This window comes from Gossypium hirsutum, chromosome A02 (assembly GCF_007990345.1).
Source record: "Gossypium hirsutum isolate 1008001.06 chromosome A02, Gossypium_hirsutum_v2.1, whole genome shotgun sequence".
Classification (NCBI taxonomy): Eukaryota; Viridiplantae; Streptophyta; class Magnoliopsida; order Malvales; family Malvaceae; genus Gossypium; species Gossypium hirsutum.
Window position 1 is genome coordinate 10,443,403 of NC_053425.1, and position 19,880 is coordinate 10,463,282.

General features: G+C 28.5%; 1 protein-coding gene across 3 annotated transcripts; it reads right to left on the reverse strand.

The window, feature by feature from the left end:
* Positions 1 to 339: 339 nt before the first annotated feature.
* Positions 340 to 5,534, reverse strand: LOC107910474 (protein PIGMENT DEFECTIVE 338, chloroplastic). Of its 3 annotated transcripts, XM_041090754.1 has the most exons (9): positions 4,479 to 5,447; positions 4,119 to 4,193; positions 3,969 to 4,040; positions 3,015 to 3,095; positions 2,797 to 2,894; positions 1,835 to 1,960; positions 1,499 to 1,547; positions 1,146 to 1,416; positions 340 to 791 (listed from the first exon to the last, which is right to left on the reverse strand). In XM_041090754.1, the coding sequence occupies exons 1-8, from the start codon at positions 5,343 to 5,345 to the stop codon at positions 1,240 to 1,242; spliced, it is 1,545 nt and encodes a 514-aa protein (XP_040946688.1). In that variant the 5' UTR covers positions 5,346 to 5,447; the 3' UTR covers positions 340 to 791; positions 1,146 to 1,239. The 3 variants fall into 3 exon arrangements, with proteins under 3 accessions (XP_040946688.1, XP_016693813.2, XP_040946692.1); XM_016838324.2 differs by lacking the exon at positions 340 to 791 and having other exon boundaries at positions 923 to 1,416; positions 4,479 to 5,534; XM_041090758.1 differs by lacking the exons at positions 340 to 791; positions 1,146 to 1,416; positions 1,499 to 1,547 and having other exon boundaries at positions 1,831 to 1,960; positions 4,479 to 5,451.
* Positions 5,535 to 19,880: the final 14,346 nt, after the last annotated feature.

Sequence of the window (19,880 nt, forward strand, 5' to 3'; positions counted from 1 at the left end):
TCTTATTCCAGAAATAATAAATTAAAAGAATTAATTTTTCAATAAAATTTCTAAAATTTTATAAAATATATAAAAAACTAAAAAAACTTCAAATAAAAATATTTTTAAATATTTAAAAATTTTAATTTAATCATTTTAATAATATATAAACCTTTTTTAAACTCTTTCTGATGGTCAAAGATGTTCCGGGTTGAATCTCCAAGGGAGCAGTAAGAAGACCCAATTGAAGGGCATTTCCTTATTGGACATGGCTGCGGATATGTTCTTACCATGTGAGTATTAATCCTCTAATTGTATCATTTGCCATGAGAGCCACCATCATTCACTACCCTTACCTTGTTTCTCAAAATCGCTCTATTTAATCATAAGTATATACTTGATTATGTTGGCATCCTCTTAAGCAATAGAAGGAGAAGAGATTGCAAGTTCATGTATGGAGACAAGAAAGTTCCACTCTTCTTCGTTATCGTTTTTATTAGAACTGATTTTACCTCTTTTTATTCTATACTCCCAAGCTAAGCAAATGTAGCATTCCTAGGGAGTCTTCTTCTCCTCTTCATTATCTTGCTTTGATTGGGCTTCTCTTGCTGTCCACCTCCGTCTCTTCGTCTGAAAGCTCCACATGCTATAATTAATTGCTCATGTTATGCTTCTGAATTGTGCTAAAGTCTGCCGATACGAACTTGATTGTGTTTGATCTCAAATCAAAAAATTCGTAGCAGTTTCGACCTGCAATAGCAGCAGACCTCCCTCTGCGGGCGGTTCCTGATCGCAGATTTGAACAAACCCTCCTATAATTATGCCACATGATATTTTAGGACAATCTTACACCAAAACATGCTCTCAAACTTTTCATTTGATCATGCAACTAAGCCTAGGTATTCCCTTCCATTGAAGATTAGATCAATTAATCACTTCTAAGTCAAACAAACACATTTTCTTTCATTATCTAAGTTATGATTAAGCATAAAATCCAAAGAAAAATGAATCTTGATACAATCATTTGTACAACAGAGATCATGTTGATGCAACGATACTTCTACTTCGATTTCCTTTGAAGCGGATTTTTTTGCAGTGGCGATCCGAAGTAGAATGCAGGAAAGAAAATATTTCTCTAGTTCCAACAGAATGGTCAAAGATGTTACCTTTTTTCTTCTAGAGATCATCATGCAGTCGAGTTGTAACACTCGAGCCCTCCACTTTTCCAAGTTAATATTCTGGCATTCCGACCTTAAAAACTCAACTTGATTCATTCTCTCTTTCAAATTTGAACCACTTCCAATTTGCATACAGACTTTCTTCGTTCTCAAAAGATAAAGCATCAGCTGGAAGAGGTTCGATATTCCGGGGTGCATAAACTGCAGGTAGACTTTGCCTGTACTTCTTTGCCATCTCTTCAGCCTCAGAAAATACCCTCTGTGGTAACATATATTATTAATAGTTATGACCAATCATAAACCATGCTAGACGTTCCTCATGAAACAGATCAAATCTTTACCTCTTTGTTTAATATAAAGAGGCCAGGTTCACTTTCAAGTTCAGCAGTACTGCAAGATGCATGAGAAAATTACATTAAAGAGACAAAACATACTGAAATAATGGCAGCAGCACTTTATTTCATTTTCATGCATTTCAAATATAGTGTAACAAGCCACTGTAAGTAAAAGTACATCTTTTTCTACATGCACAAATGTGCCACTTTAATAGTAATTTTCTGACTTTTCACCAAGTGCAAGAAATTTCATAAATTCAAACGATTGCATCAGATAAGTCTCAATGAAAGTTATGTCCAAAGCATTCGGAATGCAAGGATGTCAACATGGTCCTCAATTACCTGAGAGATATTTTGTCAGGAAAGAGTGACTTCACAACAAGAACCTTGACCTTCTCATCCTCTTTAAGCAATTCAGCAACAGAAGTAATTCGAGTTTTGCTCATATTTGAGATATGAAGCAACCCACTGCAACACAGTTGAAATTTACAACAATTTTTTTGGTCATGACTCATGGCACAAGAAAAATGTTAAACTTAACATATAAACTAAATAAATATGAACATACAACTAGAATTAATAGAGTGGCATAAATATTATTAAGATGCACAAGAAAGTAACCAATCAAAGTCAAATGAGGAGGGCATTTATAATAGAAATGAGAAAAGAGAGGCTTCCAAATATACCGTATAACTATGACTAACAAGGGGATGTAATATCAGCGTTGTAAAAAGCAGTTTCTAAGCGCGCATCAGGCTATGTCCTGAAGGCTACAACAATAAAATCAAGACAACACGCACTGTAGGAGCCATTTGAACTAAATGTTAACAATTTTTTTTTCAAATTTTCCTTTTAATGCTAAATATTATTTCAAAATATTTACTATTTTGACAAAAGATTTTAAATAAAAAAAAATGCTTTGGGGCCAATGCATTGCTTCATCAAAGACAAATGCCTAAAGGAGATAAGTGAGTGCCATAAGAGTGTTCCAAACATGATTCATGCTGCATTTCCTCAATCTTGTCTGCTCTAGTCATTCATTTATTTTTACTCATTCACTGTTTCAAACCCCTCTTTCCCAGCTCAGTGCCTCCCAATTTCCGTTACAAATCTTGCACTCCCGCCCCTTTCTTTTTCACTTCTTTAAACATAAATCTTTAACTTAATATTATCAGAAACTCTTCATATTATCCTTCCGCTAATTTTTATTATATTTACATGATACGATAATAACAGCAATAACCAATTGGTTTGTATTAAACTCGATGTTAGCGGAAAAGAATAAAAAGTAGCTTTCTACTCACCTTCTATTGGAATCCGCTATTCTTACTTGGGCTCCATACGGTAAAATTTTTACAACAGTTCCTTCTACAAGTGTTCCATCTCGAAGATGCATCATTTCCTACAACATTTTACCGTAACATCATCATCATTAGGCCCCTTCTTTTTAAAATAAAGTGATAAACTAAGTTGCTTCATCAATGGAAGGACAATGAGAAATAGAGAGATTGTAGTAACTAACCCAAGCTTCTCTCTCGCTCAATATTAAATCATTGTTAGCCTCATTTATTCGACTAACTTTCACATGCATTCTGCGGCCCACCTACACAATAGATGAAACAAAATGTCTTAAGAAGCATAGAACCAGTGAAGGAAAGAAAGAAACATAGACAGAACAGACATATATATCCTATTGACTATCTATTTCCCTATTATCACCACGATGCTTCTCTTCTTCTTACAACATAAATGAAACTCCAGTTTCAAATTTGTTTTGCGTTTCTGATTCTTCGATTTCTATGCATTCCTTCAAAGGTCATAAACCTTAGCCACTCAAACCGGTCACTTTGAAGAATGGTTTGTTAATGCCACTTGCATGACTAGGTTACTTTTTCGCGTGTCATGGGGAAGATAAGAGGGAAGAAAGCAAAAGAGAACATGATCATTTGAGGTAAGAAAAGACATGCCATTTGGAAAATATATAGAGGAAAACAATTGATCATCCAATCCAAGGGATTTTATAATGCATACGAAACTTCTTTTATTTTCAGCCAATTAAAAGATTGTTCACTGATGAGTTAAAACACCAACAACGCAGCAGCAGAACTTGATTGGTTAGGTTGCCTAGGTCCCTCTCAACAATAAACATATTAAAAATGCTTAGGACCTTCAAATATCATCATTTTTTCAAAGAAAAATATTCCTTCCATGACATTATTCCCCAAAATGCCTGCATACTATCATATGAAGAGAATTTCAATGACAAACATGTATTCCATTATGAGAAGCACTACCTAAATGCATATGGTTTAACTATAACTGGCTAACGTAATAAGTCTAGAGTGTATTGTCACAAAATCTATCAATAGATGGTTTTAGACTTCAGAAATGCTCAGGCCAAATGTCATGAAGGTAAGCCATTACACAAAACAGAAACAGAGCTCAGTTACTGAAATTTCCATGACAAGAAACTTACATATCCTTTCAACTCAGAGAAGTTATTTACTCTCTTCATCAACTCAGCTTTTGGAAGGAAAGCTCGCAAGCCCTGCAAGACAATGTCTGAAAAGATTTTCACATTGAATTATGCGTACAAATATGTATAACAGAAATGGGACACACGAACCTCAATTCTTGTCAGCAGGCCACCTGTATTCCACTCTGTAAATTTAACCTCTATAGGTTCATTCAGGTGTTTTATCTGGCCAAAATTCAGATTAAATCATTAGTTAAGTTCAACAATCAGATACCCTTTAAGGTTATCAGGAAGCTAATCTGTTGCAATTAATGAGTTGTCAACTGACCCCTGTAATTGTTCATATTCAAGAGCTAATGTTGTCTTAGAACTTCAAAAATTCAGAAATTCATGATAAAAGGATAAATATGTTACATTAAGCAACTACAGAAGTCACCAAGCATATAAAGTATAACCGTTAAAATAAACAAATTCACTATGAAAAAAGAAAGAAAAAAGTGAGAAAAGAACCTGCCTCACTCGATGCCAAGCAATCCTCCTGAAGAGCTGTCTAGTTGAGAGCAAAGGCCGACCACTAAGTGTTCTTCCAAGAACCTCAGCAAAAAGCACAGTTCCAGTCTCAACCACTGGTCTTCCAGGACCCGGCCCCCCACTCATCGCATCATCATCCTTAACAATTCCCATCTTCCCATAAAACATAAATTCCTCAGCTTTATTTTCCAGATCACACATCAAATAATCCATCTCTTTATCATACAAAGGCAACACATCTTTAGTCAACATTGTACCCAACAAGTCAGCCCCAACATTCACATCAAGCTTATTCTCATTACCAGAAACAACAACACCAACCACTAAGTCACCAGGTTTTGGCTCATAGTACTCGACACCAACCTTCTTCACTTCATCAATTTTCTCCTCAGAATCTTCTAATTCACCTCCCCCTTCTACTTGCAATGGTTCGCTAGGCCTAAAAAATTTCAAAAAAGGCTCCAAAACCTCTTCTTTATCAGGTTTTTCAGACTCTTTATCAACATCAGATACAAACCCATTATTCACAGGTGCTGGACTAGGCTTATTAAGCAATTCAAGCTCCTCATTTTCTTCAATTCCACTATCGTTTTCAAACCTTTCAGGCAACTGGGTGCTTGAAAACTCATCAAAAGTATCATTTTGAGAGCAAAGCACAATCTGGGTACTTCTCAAAAACGTATATTTCCTCGGAAAAGACAAAGCTTTTGGTGTCCCAGCAGCGGTAATGGAGTTACAAGTTCTTTTAACAGAGTACTGCCATTTGGGGGCACCATTAAAAGCAAAGTATTGACTCGAAAAATTGAGAAAGGATAAAGACTTACAGGGTTGAAGCAGGGTTTGCATCCTCCTTATCCTGCTTGCACCTCGTGAGCTCTTTTTCTCTCTCTGCTTCCTTCGATTTTCTGTTGTAACTTCTCTATCTGTCAGCAAAGTTTTGGAAACTCTCCACGGCTGTTTTAGCTTCCACGCTTCATTAACTCAAGCCTTTCGTAGGCCCATTTTCAAGAACTGGGTATTTCAAATTTCATACTTGGATCTGCTTTTTGAGGAGCTTCGACCCAATTATAAATAACGAGTGTTTATTTTTATTTCAGAACTTGTACGTAATTGTTTCGGATTTTGTATTTTTGAACTATTTTTTTATATATGTTTCTTAATAAACATAAAAAAAAAATCTCAATTACCTATCTAAAAATATGTTTATTAATTCGGTTAAATAATTTAATTTTATAAAATTATTTAGTGCAAGTCAATGACTAAAACAATAGGTATTCACACAATAGATTAAAATATTAAAAATGTCTTCAACTATTTTATTTATCTTAAATATGAATTTAATTGAATAATAAAATATTATGTCATTATTTGATAAATTATTAATAAGAGTTATCAAATAATTAAGTATAAATATGAACGGAGACTTTCTGAATGTGAATGTTTGACTATATTAAATTCATGCTGCCGTAAAATGTTGTGCAGTAATGACAGGAAGCACCGAGTTATACAAAACAGTGCATTGTTTTATGTCCAAAAATCCAACAACAAGCCATTTTTTAAAATGGTTGTTTGACCAGCAAGATGGACGTGTGAATTTGTACCTTTCAAAATAGGGTTAATTTAAACACCATCATTACACTATATTTTATTTACATGTGTCATTATATATTAAAAAAATAGACATGTGTTTAAAAATAATATATAATAAATGGGGTAAACTATAAAAATAGTTACTTTTATTTACTTTAGATTACATTTTAGTCACTTATATTATTATTTTGTTACAAAGTAGTCACTCTACTGTTAAACTCTGTTACCTCCCTAACGGCAATCCTATGTGGCAGTCCAAATAGGTTTTAAATGTCAACTTAGATGTCTAGTTGCTGGGATGAGAATATGTTTTTAATTAAATAAATTTAAATTGAATTGCCATGTAAGACATATAAGTTGGCATTTAAAACTCATTTGGACTGCCACGTAGAACCGCCATTAGGGAGGTAGAGGAGCTTAACGTTAAAGTGACCACTTCGTAACAAAACGATAACGCAAGTGATTAAAACGTAACATTTCAAACATAAGTGACTAAAATGAAATCTAAGACAAACAAAAGTGATTATTTTTTCAGTTTACCCTAAGAAATAACAAATTTATGGTTTTAAATCAATAATAATATCACATGCAATATGTGTGTGTGAAAAAATTTGTATAATAATATTAAAATGTACAAATAAGTTATAATTGAGGTCTTATGTTTTGTTGATGGCATGAGTTCAAATCTCTTTATTTATAATTCTTTATTGATTTAATCTAAAATGTAAAAAGACAAAAAGTACCCTTGTAATAATATAACTTATTTCAAATATGAAAGGATAGCTTAATAATTTCCTCAACTGAATTAGTGTCCAATTGACTTATGACTCCAACTTAGACTTAGTTTAACATTGCTTCTCAAAAGTATTTTTGGAGTCCTAAACAATACTAAACATGCAAATTTTGAAGTTAGAAGTGTTTTTAAACTCAAAAGCAAACGCAAAAGCAAAAGCAAATTTTTCTAACTTCTGCTTTTGGCAAAATCGCTTTTAAGAACAAAGGACAATGTTAACCCTTATTAAATATTTATATTATATTTATATTGAGTATGTAATTAGTTTACTATTGAAATTTATTTTATATACTTATTTTGTATTGATTATATCTTAATATTTAAAATATAGTTTATATATTTGAATTAAATTTTATAAATAATTAATATTAATTGATTAAAAATATTTAAAATTTATATTTTATATATTAAAATATTAACAACAAATTAAAATATTTTTTATATTCTTATTAAAATATCATAATATTAACTAATTTGAACATTATTTAAATGTATACTTGTTATTTTATAACACAAAGTCTAAAATGAGCATTTTATTTCTCAAAAACACTTTTTTGCAGCAATATTAAACACTGTCTTAAACCAAACTTTTTAAAAGTATTTCTCAAAATCACTTTTCCACAATATTTTTTAAAAGAATTTATCAAAAGTAATGCTAAACTAACCCTTAGTCAGGGTTTTAAATAATAACTAGATTTTTTTATTATCTGCAAGTGAATAAACACGTTTATTTTTTCATAAATTTTAAAAATAATAAATAATATATATAAAAATTAAAGTAATATTTAAAATACTATATAGGATATTTAATGTAAGTAATATTTAAAATAAATCATATTTTATAAATAAAAAGGAGTTGAAAATAATATAGAAATTTAGAACTCTATTAACAAATAAATTATAATATTAAATTAAAATAAACAAAATGTAAAACGCATGCTTCAATTATAATAATAATTAATGATATGTACGAAAGATATTTATATTATATTAATAAATATATTTATTAATAACGATTAAAAATAATTATTAAAATCTTATATAGTAATTTTTTTACTTTTTTGAAAATATCTTTTATCCGTTTACAACATCATGTATAATAATAAGGTAAATAATAAAGTATAAGAGAAAACTTATAATTAAAAATAACAATATGATAGAAAATAAAGTGTATATATATATTATAGAAATAGACTTCTATGTAATTTAATATTGTCATCAATTATGAGTTTTCAATTAAATTTTACCGGTTAATATGATTTAAAAATAAAAATTAACAAGGAAAATAGTTCTCAAATAATTTATTTAATAAAATAATTTATATAATATTAAAAATTAACTTAATTTTTTATTTAACTAAAGAAAGGCTTGAAAATTAAAAAATATTCATCGTATAAGAAGAAGTTTAAGTTTATTTTTCTAATTTATTATTATTAAAATTTAATATTATATTAATTTATTATCGTTAACTATTAAAACAAAACATTTAAAATATATTTTATTAATTTTTTTAACTTCAAATTATTTTAAGTCAAAATTGAATAACAAATTCAATCAAATATCAAACTTAAGTGGTGAAATTCAACCAAGTAAAAGTAAAATAGTAAAATTCAATATAGTAATAAAGTATATCAGTAAAGTTATTTTAGTATAAAAGTGTATTGACAAATATCAATCAAGATAAATATATATATAATAAATAATTTAAAATATAATACCAAAATTACATGTTAATCCTTCAAATTATATACTAATTTTGTTTGTTAAAAACTAAAAATAGAAACAACTTAACGTCTATTTGTAGTATACATCATGTGATTCTGGCAGTGTTTTCTTTCTTTCTAGTGTTTTTTCTATAATATCAAGATTCTCAAATTTAACAAAATTAATTACAAGTTGGAACTTTGAAAAAGAAGAAGGTTTTTTTTTTTTTAATTTCTAGTCAGAAGAGAACAAAGCTGGCAATTGCCCACCACCATAATTTTTTTAGAGTTAATATATATTTTTCTCTTAAACTATATCTGATTAGTAACTAAAATTTAATTCTAAGAAATATTTTGGTCATTCAGTAGTAATGCGAATAAAATATATTGATGTGACATTAATAATTAATAATATGATGTTTCGTGTTAGTATAATAATTTAATTCGTGATGATAATTTAAAAAATATATAAAATTTATAAAAGAAATTACACATAAGGAATGAATATTTTTATCGAAGTTTATTCTAGGCTTTTTTTTTTGTAAATGTATATATTTTTAGTTTTGCATAATTTATCATATTTTTTATAATATTATTAAATTAAAAATACATAAAATTTGATTTTTATACATTTTATACATGTTTTTAGATTTTATGTATTTGGACAATATATTTTATAAATATCAAATTTTATATATTTTTTATTTTATAATAATATGAAAATTTATTTTATTAAAAATTAAATAGGGTATTCGATAAATAGAGTTTTGGGTCTCTTTTAGTTGATTTGGGTATAAATAGAGGATTGTATAGATAAATCATCTAATTGTAGTGTTTGGTGAATAAATGTTTACAAGAACTTGTTGAGTTAAAATTTCCAAAACAAAAAAGTTGGGATGGGCAACTTTTGTCAATAGCTGACCATGCTTGCTCAAAAAATACTCCATTTGCCATATGCTCTAAAACCTAGTAGAGGTGCCAAGATATTAGTAGCATTTGTTCTTCCATTTTCACTTTCAATCTAAAGTTCAAAGTAAATCTCAAAAAAAAAACAAATTCACTGTGAATCTACAAAAATCAACATTGCCATGAGAAAGTTTCAATTGAACCCATTCATCTTTAAATATTTATGAACTCTTAATTTATTTTTAATTTACTTGTGTAAAATGATTTCTTATGCAACTTTATATTAATTGAAATATACTACTTGACAACTTTATAAAAAGTGTAAAATAAATATCACTAATTTACATATTATGAGCATGACATAATTATCACTAATATTATACTTTACAGTTATATTGACACACTATTAATATTTATTAATTTCCACAAGATTAATATTTTCAAATAAGAAACTTAAGAAATTTGTTTATTTAAATTTTCAAAAATATTCACTAATTAATTTTCATAATGGATATTTTAATTCCTTGATAATAGTGTTTTATTTCAATAATTTCACCCAATAAAGACTAAAATATTATAAACAAATAAATACTTAACAATAAAATATGTCATGTCTTTATTTGTCATTTTACATATCAACTTTCAGCTATCAGCTAAGTTTTACGAAACACTTTTAAATAAATAGTTAATAGAATCAGTTAGTCAAATCTGTTAATAGAACTAGTTGATCAAACCAGATCAGCAATCAAGTACCAGCCAATTGGCAAACAAAGCCAATATATAAAAACAATTTCAAAATTTCCAAAATGAATCTAAACAAAAGGTTGTCCAGGTTCAAATGCATTTGTCTAGGTTCATTCATTGTGCAAAAAATAATATTTTTTTTTAAATTTTTTACCATGTGTCAAAATGTGGGTGCCATGTGTTAGCATGCTATTAGCCATCAGCGTATTTTAACAGTGATATCAAAGTGTGTGACAGAATTGAAATTTAAGTATTAGTTAGGTAAAAAAAAAAGATACTGTTTAAATACAAGTGACCAAATTCAATGGGCAAAAGATATCTTTTTTTTTAAAGAAGGATCTATCTTTTATTTTAACATTATTTTTAATAAAAGAGTATAGATTATTTCAAATTTGAATTAATATCAACGGAAGATATGAATTTAAGGTTTTTTTTATCACTACTCCTTAGGAGTGTTCAATTGATTAACCGACCCGAATTATCATTAATTGACCATTTTAAACCCTTAACTGTCAATTGAACCAAATTTTTTCGGTCAATTCGATCGGTTAACTGAATTAACTTAATTTTATATATATATTTTTGTTAAAACAAGTATAAAACATATAAAAAAATTAACCGAATTAACTGACCAATTAATTTATACTTCCAAAAAATTAACTGAACCAACCAACCCCCGACCGAATACTTATATATTATAATATTATTTATTAAGTTCAGTTAATCGACCGATTTCAAACTAAATTAACCGTTAACCAAACTTTTAAAAAATTATTAACCGACTCCAACGAAATTAATTCAGTTAACCAACTAATTAACCGAATTTAATCGATTAACCAAATTAATTCGATTTTACTACACACGCTACTTTTTCTATGAATTAGCGGGTTTTGCATAATAACTTTGAATCCTCTATAAAATTTGTATCCATCATTTTATAAAAAAAAAAAAATTGATGAACCTTGACAATCAATATGCTTATATGATAAAGTTAATGTAGTGAAATGCGTGAATTTTGTTCAAAATTTATTCTAAAGATAAGGGATTCAGTGTCACTTAAAACAATTCAAACGTGTATTTGAGGCCACTAGAATTTCCAATACAATAACTTTTCCATCATATACAAACATTTTGGTTGACTTTTTTTAAAATTGATTATCTAACATGATTGTGATGTGCAAATGGCTATAATTAACTTAAATCATTTTAATATTTGATGCGAACACATAAATATGCCAATGATTTAACTATAGATATTTTTATCAGCCAATATAAATACAAAACAAGTGAAGGCTAAAAATGGTTGGTGCAACTTGTCAAATATGAATCTAGGATTCTTATGTCTGCTACTATACTCCATAATATCAGACAAACAATTTATTTTTTAAAATTATTATTATTATTATTATTATAGTTATAATAAGATATGGTGGAATAGATTAGGTTTTTAAAATTTATTATTATTAAAATTTTTATATTATTTTAGTATATAAAAATAAATTTAAAGAATATAATACATTAAATATACTAAGAACATTAATATAGTTTGACGTAGGGCCCTACTAAAAGGGGGTGAAAACGCGATAAAATGCGTTTTATTTAGACTAAATGTAGGACCCTATTTGGCTTAGAAGACTCCCACATAGGAACGTTACCCCTCCATACCTCTTTCGGGGAGGCTTATAGGAACTTAATAGTAACTCAGATGTACTGTGCAAACACGAGGGTAACAACAACATTTTAACTACGCTTAAGAGCGTTACCCTCCATGCCCCCATCGGGGGGCTTATTATAACATTTCTTTAATTTCATGGTAACTCTTGTTTAAGATTAATCTATAATTAATATCTAACATTCACTCTAGACCCTCTAACGAGGGCAAGAAGTGACTATTTATATATTATTGATTTCTAATGCACCCTTGATTTAATCAACTACTAAGGATTGACATGATACTAGCTACTTGAATATCATAAGTGACCAATGAAACACCTAGATGTTGGAGCTATTTTGTCATGAGCAGCACTTGTTACCATAGCTTTCAGATTTCTCTAGCTTACAAGATGGTAATGTAACACCCCTAACTCATCTACATCGTCGGATTAGGGTTACAGAGTATTATGAAAAATAAAAAATCTCATAACATCACAAAACCAATCAAATATTAATTTAAATATACACTGTGCATAACCAATCATCCTTCATGGCATTAATACAAAAATGAGCCTTAAATCAAGTTTATGAGACCTTAAAATCAGGTTGTAAATAATTAGGGACTAATTTGAAACAAACAGAAAAATGTAAAAAAAAATTGAAAATAGGGGTCACACGGTCTAGGGGTGAGTAAAATCCGATTTGATTCAAAAAACTTGATAAAAAAATCAAATTTTGAATTAAATAGTTCGAGTTATTTGAGTTAATCAAGTTATTCGGATCAATTCGAATAAAAAATTAAGTTTTTTTGTTTAACTTGAATATGAATTACACAATTCAAGTTATCCGAAAATTTGAATAAGAAAAGACAAAACTACTTCGTTTTGATAAATGTTTACTTTTTTAAAAGTTAAAATTCAAAATAATTAAGTTAAAAGGCAAAATTACGTCATTTTGATAAATGTTTACCCATTAAGTTAAAAAGGCAAAATTATTATATTGTTCATGTAGTTGAATAATCTTGTACTTCGTCTACTAGTTAAATAATCGGTCCATCTAAACGTAACATTAAGTATAAATAATATGATTCGTTAACTCGACTCGATTTGACTCGAAATGTTTTGACTTTATTTGATTCGATTCGAAAAAAATTTAAATTGAGTTCAGTTGTTAAAATAGGATTTCTCAACTCGACTAACTCGTAAAATTTTTACTCAATTCAACTAGACTCAATCAAATACTCACGGCTAACACAATCGTGTGTCCAAGCCGTGTGGCCAAATCGTGCACAGTTCAAAAACAGGTTTATCAACAAATGCAAATATATATATATACATTTATATGAGGTTAGCAGGGTTGTTGGTGATGCTGCTTGGTTGCTTAGGGGTGAATTTAATGTCACTCTTTTGCTTGAAGAATGTTTTAGGTTTTATGGTTCACACAGCTGCACTTCTAATATGGAAGAATTCAAGGACTGTGTTAACTTGCTTGAAGTTGCTGATCTTGGAGCAGCAGGTCCTACTTTCATATGGTTTAATCTTCAGCAAAGCAATTTCGTTGCCAAAAAGTTGGATATGGTTCTTGTTAACTTTTCCTGGTTTTTGGATTTTTCTCATTTTTATGCTAAGTTTTTGGCTTCAGGGGGTGCCAGACCATTGTCCTTTTGTGGTGCGGTTTGATAAACCAGAGTATTCTCCTACCAAGCCTTTTAAGTTTTTTAATTTTTAGATGAAGCATAAAGATTTCTTGACAGTAGTTGATGAGTCGTGAAAGCAATCAGTGTTAGGTGATCTGATAAGCAAGCTTTTCTAAAGCTTAAGAGTCTAAAGGATAGATTACGAGTCTTCAATTACGAGCATTATGGGAACCTCTCAAAACAAGTGTACCAGAAACGAGGAGAGTTGGAGGATCTATAACTTTTTAGTCTTTCTTCTAGGGATAATGAACTAGTTTTGTAGTAGATTGGGCTTATTAATGCTGATTTGCAGGCCCTTGAGGATGCTGAAGCTAGTTTTTATAGGTAGAAAACAAGGGTTCAATTGCTAATTGAAGGTGACCAGAGCACCAAATTTTTTCATAATGTAGTTAATGTAAGGCAAAACAAATTTACCATTCGTTCGTTGTTGGATAATGATGGTAACCAACTACGCTCTTTTGATCAATTATCTTCTAAAGTTGTCGTCTTTTTAAGAATTTGATTGGTCCTGAGGATTCTAATGTGGCTGTTACCTCTGAGCTATTTTTTTCAAAATTAATTTCAAAAACTCTTCCTTCTCAAGTGCAACATGAATTAATTCAACCTGTTTCAAATGATGAAATCAAAAAAACTATGTTTAGTCAAGGAAATGAAAAGGCACCAGGGATGGTTTTTCAACTTTGTTCTTCAAAATAGCTTGGAGTATTGTGGGTACAGATGTTTTGGCAGTAGTGTATCACTTTTTTCTCATTTCAAAGTTGTTGTTTACTTTCAATGCCACTAATATTGTCTTGGTGCCCAAGTGTGCACATGCCACTCACATTAAGCAAATCAGACCATTTCTTATTGCAACATAATTTACAAGTGTATTTCAGAGATTCTGACTAATCGACTCTTTCCTTTTTTGTCAGATCTGATCTCTTCTAGTCAATCTATGTTTATTAAAGGTAGAAATATTGTGGATAATTCTTTCCTGGCCCATGAACTCTTGAGGGGATATGGTAGGAAGCATATTTCCCCTAGATGTGCCGTCAAATTCTAAAAAGAACCTCCATAGCTATAACAAACAAAACAAGGAGATCCCCTTTCTTCTATTCTGTTTGTTATAGCTATGGAGGTTTTTTCTTGAATTTTTGATATTGCTGTCAAACATGGACTTATCAAATTCCATCCAAAGTGTAAACGAGTGAATCTTACTCACTTGTCTTTTGTAGATAACCTGTTAATTTTTGTGAAGGAGTCTACAGACTCAGTCTTGGGTATTTGGTGTATTCTTGATGAATTCTATGCTTTGTCAGGCCTTCAGCTCAATACTTCCAAGAGTGAAGTCTTCATAGCAGGGGTTCTAACTTTTGAAGTTGCTTACATGTTGCAAGTTACTGGGTTCAAGGCTAGACAACTTCCTGTCCACAAATTGGGAGTCCATTTGGTTCTTAAGCAGCTCTCCATTGCTGACTACAAGCCCATTATTGAGAAAATTTCTGATAAATTCGTCAATGGTCTGCTCGACATTTAAGTTTTGTAGGTAGCCTTTAGTTGATCAAGGCTGTTTTATTTGGAATTTAGGTATTCTGGAATAGGCAATTTCTATTGCCCCAGGCTGTGTTGAAGTAGGTTAATCAATTATATGTTAGGTTCTTCTGGAAAGGTAGCAACATCAAAGCTACTGGTGCAAGGGTTAGTTGGAGGGATATCTGCTTACTCAAGTCTGAAGGTGGTCTGGGATTAAAAAATGTCTCGAGGAATGGAATCAAGCTTGCATATTGCAACTATTTTATTCCTTACTTACTTCAGAAGGGTCTCTTTGGGTTGCTTGGGTTCAAAATTATGTTTTAAGATGGAGTTCTTTTTGGTTAATTGAGCCAAATTCAGCTAGCAGCTGGAATTGAAAAAGGATTTTAAATCTTAAGGAGCTTACAATAGCCTTTGTTAGGAGTCTCCCCATAGGGACTGTTGTGTCTTCTAGGATGCTTTGGGAGGATATAATGAAGAAGGCAGTTAAGGTTCTTCGGCACAGATTGTTCTAGTTCCCTCTTCATGTGCCAAAACATTCAATAATTTCCTAGATGGCTATTCTGAATAGATTGTCAACACGGGATAAACTATTCTCTCATAAGGTTACTTCTGCAAAGAATTGTTTGCTGTGTTCCTTTGAGCTTGAATCTCGGAATCAAATCTTCTTTGAATGTGAATATTCTTGCAGACTTTGGCAGTTACTTTTGGAATTGTGTGGCATCAGGAGAATGGTTGGCTCGTGCGATCAAGAACTATGTTGGGCAATATCTCATCTTAAGGGTAAGTCCCTTATCTCATATCTTTTTAAGTTGGCTTGGAATGCTTATGTGCATTCTATTTGGTGTGAAGAAATGGTAGATTATTTGGTAGACCTGCAACTTATGTGGATCATCTGTTAGCAAGAATTCGAGAATTGGTCTAATGCCGTCTTACTGGAAGGCTTATTAATTCTTTGGATTCTTATAATAGGCAACTTTGTTTGAATTGATTTTTGTTTTTCTTTGATTATTTGGTTTGTTGTACAGAACATTGTTGTTCTTTATTCTTTGTAGTGGGTTTTTTGCTTATTGGATAAAATGCAAATATTTATCCAAAAAAAAAGAAAGAAAAGAATTATATAATATTCAAACAATAACAACAAAACAATAGCAATATAATAGTGAAATGATAGCAAAACAATGAAAAACAATAGTATTTTTTTGCATATTCAGGAAAGGCTAGGGCCTAGTAAAAAAGCTTACCCGAGGGCCAACCTATTTAGAAAACAAGCTTTATTTTTTATCCAAACATTTTTTTCAAGTCTATATTTTTACCTAAATTCTCCCACTATTCGGTTCGACCCATGAACAAATTTACTTCCAGAGAATTCTTATGCTATTTTTTCTCGTGAATTTTGTAAATTTATTTAATGCGGTGATATTATATATATACATTGACACTGTCTGCGCAACTACACGACAATATTATACATTTTCTCATTATTTTTCAATAAGCAAAAACTAGTACTCAATTATACAAAAAAGTGTCAAGATATACATGGCATGTTATCACTTTTTTTTTTAAATCATATAAAATTATTTGATAAAATTAACAAGAAAAATAAGTTTATCTCAAAACTAGAAATACATATTTTGGAAATTAGGGAATTTTGAAGTAATTAAATTAAATAGATGGATTTAATTTGTAAAAAGAAAATGTATAAAGATAAATTTAGCTTTTAATATTTATCTCTTTTGTCACTTTAAGATTTATTTATTTTAATCACTTTAGCTCTTAATTACCTTTAAGCTTTAGTTGAATCAGGGTTTTTTAGATTAAAAGATTTAATGGACCTTTAAAATTCAAAGAAATTATTAAAAGTTATTATAACATTAAATAAAATTTAAAAATATATAAATATATAAATATTTAAAAATTATCTATATTAACAATAAAATATATGTAAATTGTTATAAAAACTATCATATTAATACCGTTAAAATTTTAATAGTTCATTGCAGTTCAAATGGATTGATTCTCCCCTATATACCGGATTTACAAAAACTAGATTTATATTGACACTTATATATATATAATACAAGGACTTCATATAAAATTTGAGCTTAAAAATAAGCTAAGACAAGATAAGGTTTTCGGTGAATATTTATATAACATGATTGGACACCTCATGAACGAACTGCTTAATTTAATAAATTTTACTAAACCTTAGAAAATAATAAATGACTATATCATAATATTTGTTGACAAATGACAATCATGACGAGGACATTGTCATTAATGAGTGCACAGGTGGCATGAACATACAGGTGGATTGAGAAAAGTTTGTCTTTTGATTGATATGCATAATGCTTATGCCATAATTATGTGTAAATAAATCATTGATAGTATCACAAACTATATTTTAAGATTGATTTTATTATAATAACATTTTTTATTGAAATGATAACAATGATAATTACTTTCAAAGATTACACCAAAGTCCAATAGCAATAAGATAACCCAAAATAAATATTTTGAGTATTAATTTAATAGATATGTCTATTATTATTAATATAGGAGGATGTAAATTTAAGTACAATAAAATATATTATCTTCTTATTTATGGGTTGGAGTGGACTATGAATAATTCTAAGCATTATATTAAAAAGAATAAATATAATCAAAACTTATAATTAAATTGTTTAAAAAAAACTTAATAAAAACTTATATGATATTTGTAAAAGAAAAAAGATAATATATCATTCAAACATAAGGCTCCTATTAAATTCAATTTTTAGTTTAAATTATGAACCACTCCATTTTTTTTCAATATTTATTAAATTATGACACATCATGGTATAGATAAATTATTAGGGTAAATTACATTTAAGGTTACTAAATTATTAGTATATATTTTGATCATTTAACGGGTCACTAAACTATTCGAAAGTCTTCGTTTAAGTTTTTGAATTATTAAAAAGTTTTTATTTAATTCATTAAGCTGTTAAGTTTCTTTTTAAAAAAAGTTCGACTAGTAAGCTCCAACCAATGATTCAATGATTGGTACGATGGATCAGTACCCATCAATGAGTAGAAAAATATATCTTAGATCCATGTCGGTTTGACGGTCAATGTCAGAGATAGGATAAAGAAATTGTTTAAATTTTGGTTCGTAAATTTGTTATGTTCAAAGTTATTTCATAAAAAAAAACTTAATTGTAGAATGGAAGGGTAATAAGAGCTTTTGATTGATACAAGTGATTAGAAAGACCATAAAACAATAATTTTAACAACCCAATGACTTAATTGAAGACATTTGAATAGTTCAATGATTATTCAATAACTTTTTAAAATTGAGTGATAAAAAATAAACTTATTAATAATTTAGTGACTTTAGGTGTAATTTATCCAAATATTTTATAAAAATATACTTATAAAAAAAAACGAGTGCTTGAAATTGCAAAATTGAGGCTCGGTTGGGTACATTTCTAGATCTTTTATGAATTCTTAAATTAATTTTATTTAAAAAATATAAAAAATAAAAACAAATTTATAATAATATTTTTTATTTTGTAAAAAAATAATTTTGTTGCCTTTGTTAACACTAATTTAATATTATACTTAAATATAGTACTTATATTTTTTTGGTGAAATATAGTACTGATTTTATTATTAAAAGAAAGGTCGTCAAAGAAAGGGTCTGGAAGTTTTCATTTTCCATTTATAGCATGCATGTAATTAATGTGTTCTCTTTGAAAATTGAAATGTGGGTTCCAAAATATTTTCAACCTCTCAAAATATCATTGCAAAATTATTATTATTTTTAAAAAAAGTATATTTAACACGATATCTACAGTGACGTACGATTCAGACGTAATTGAGTTGAATATAGCTAAAATTAAAGAGGTTCAAGCTTGGGGCGATTTATCACTGATTTTTTTTTTTTTAATTTGAAAATTCATGATGTTATTTTGAAATTTACTCATATATTGTTTTTTAAAAGAGAAATAGAGCGTGTTTTTATTAATATGATAGTAAAAATAGATTTTATGAGACCTATTTTTCATTTCTTTCTTTTAAAAATTTATCTTACAGAACGTATTTTCATTATCACAATAATATTATAAGCTATAGAAAAGTAGACATAGAACCAACAATATAAATTATAAATTAATGTTGTTTTATGTTTTTCATTTTTTGTGTTTAATTTTCATACAACCAAAGGCAAATTTTAATTATAACATTTATTAATTTTTTATATATTTAATTAGATAAAACAAAAAAATAAAAAACTCCACTATTAATATATCAAGTAAATATCTTTAAATTTTTTTTAATCAGAAACTATTCAAACCTTTGATAAAAAATTACTATAATTTTTTAATTTATAAATACGTGAAATATAAATTAAAAATTTACATATAATATATATATATATATATATATATATATAGAACAAGAATCAAATTTAATATTTTAAAAGTTTTCAAGACTTTAATCTTGCCATTATTATAATGCACCATTAATTGTTATTTTATTTTTATAAAATTATTGTTAATAATAATTATATTTTGTTTTTATCTTTTTATTTTATTTTAGGTTTTTAATATTTTTATGTAAATATATGCTAAATATTTTAATTTTAACTTAATTATAAGATCAAATTTGTAATGAGTTCTTTTTTCTTTTATTTGTATATTTTTATGTATATATTGACAATGTTATTGATTGAGTTGATGTCACAAGTTAATTCGATATAAAATCAAGATTGATGATAATATCGTGATAAATAATTATAGTGT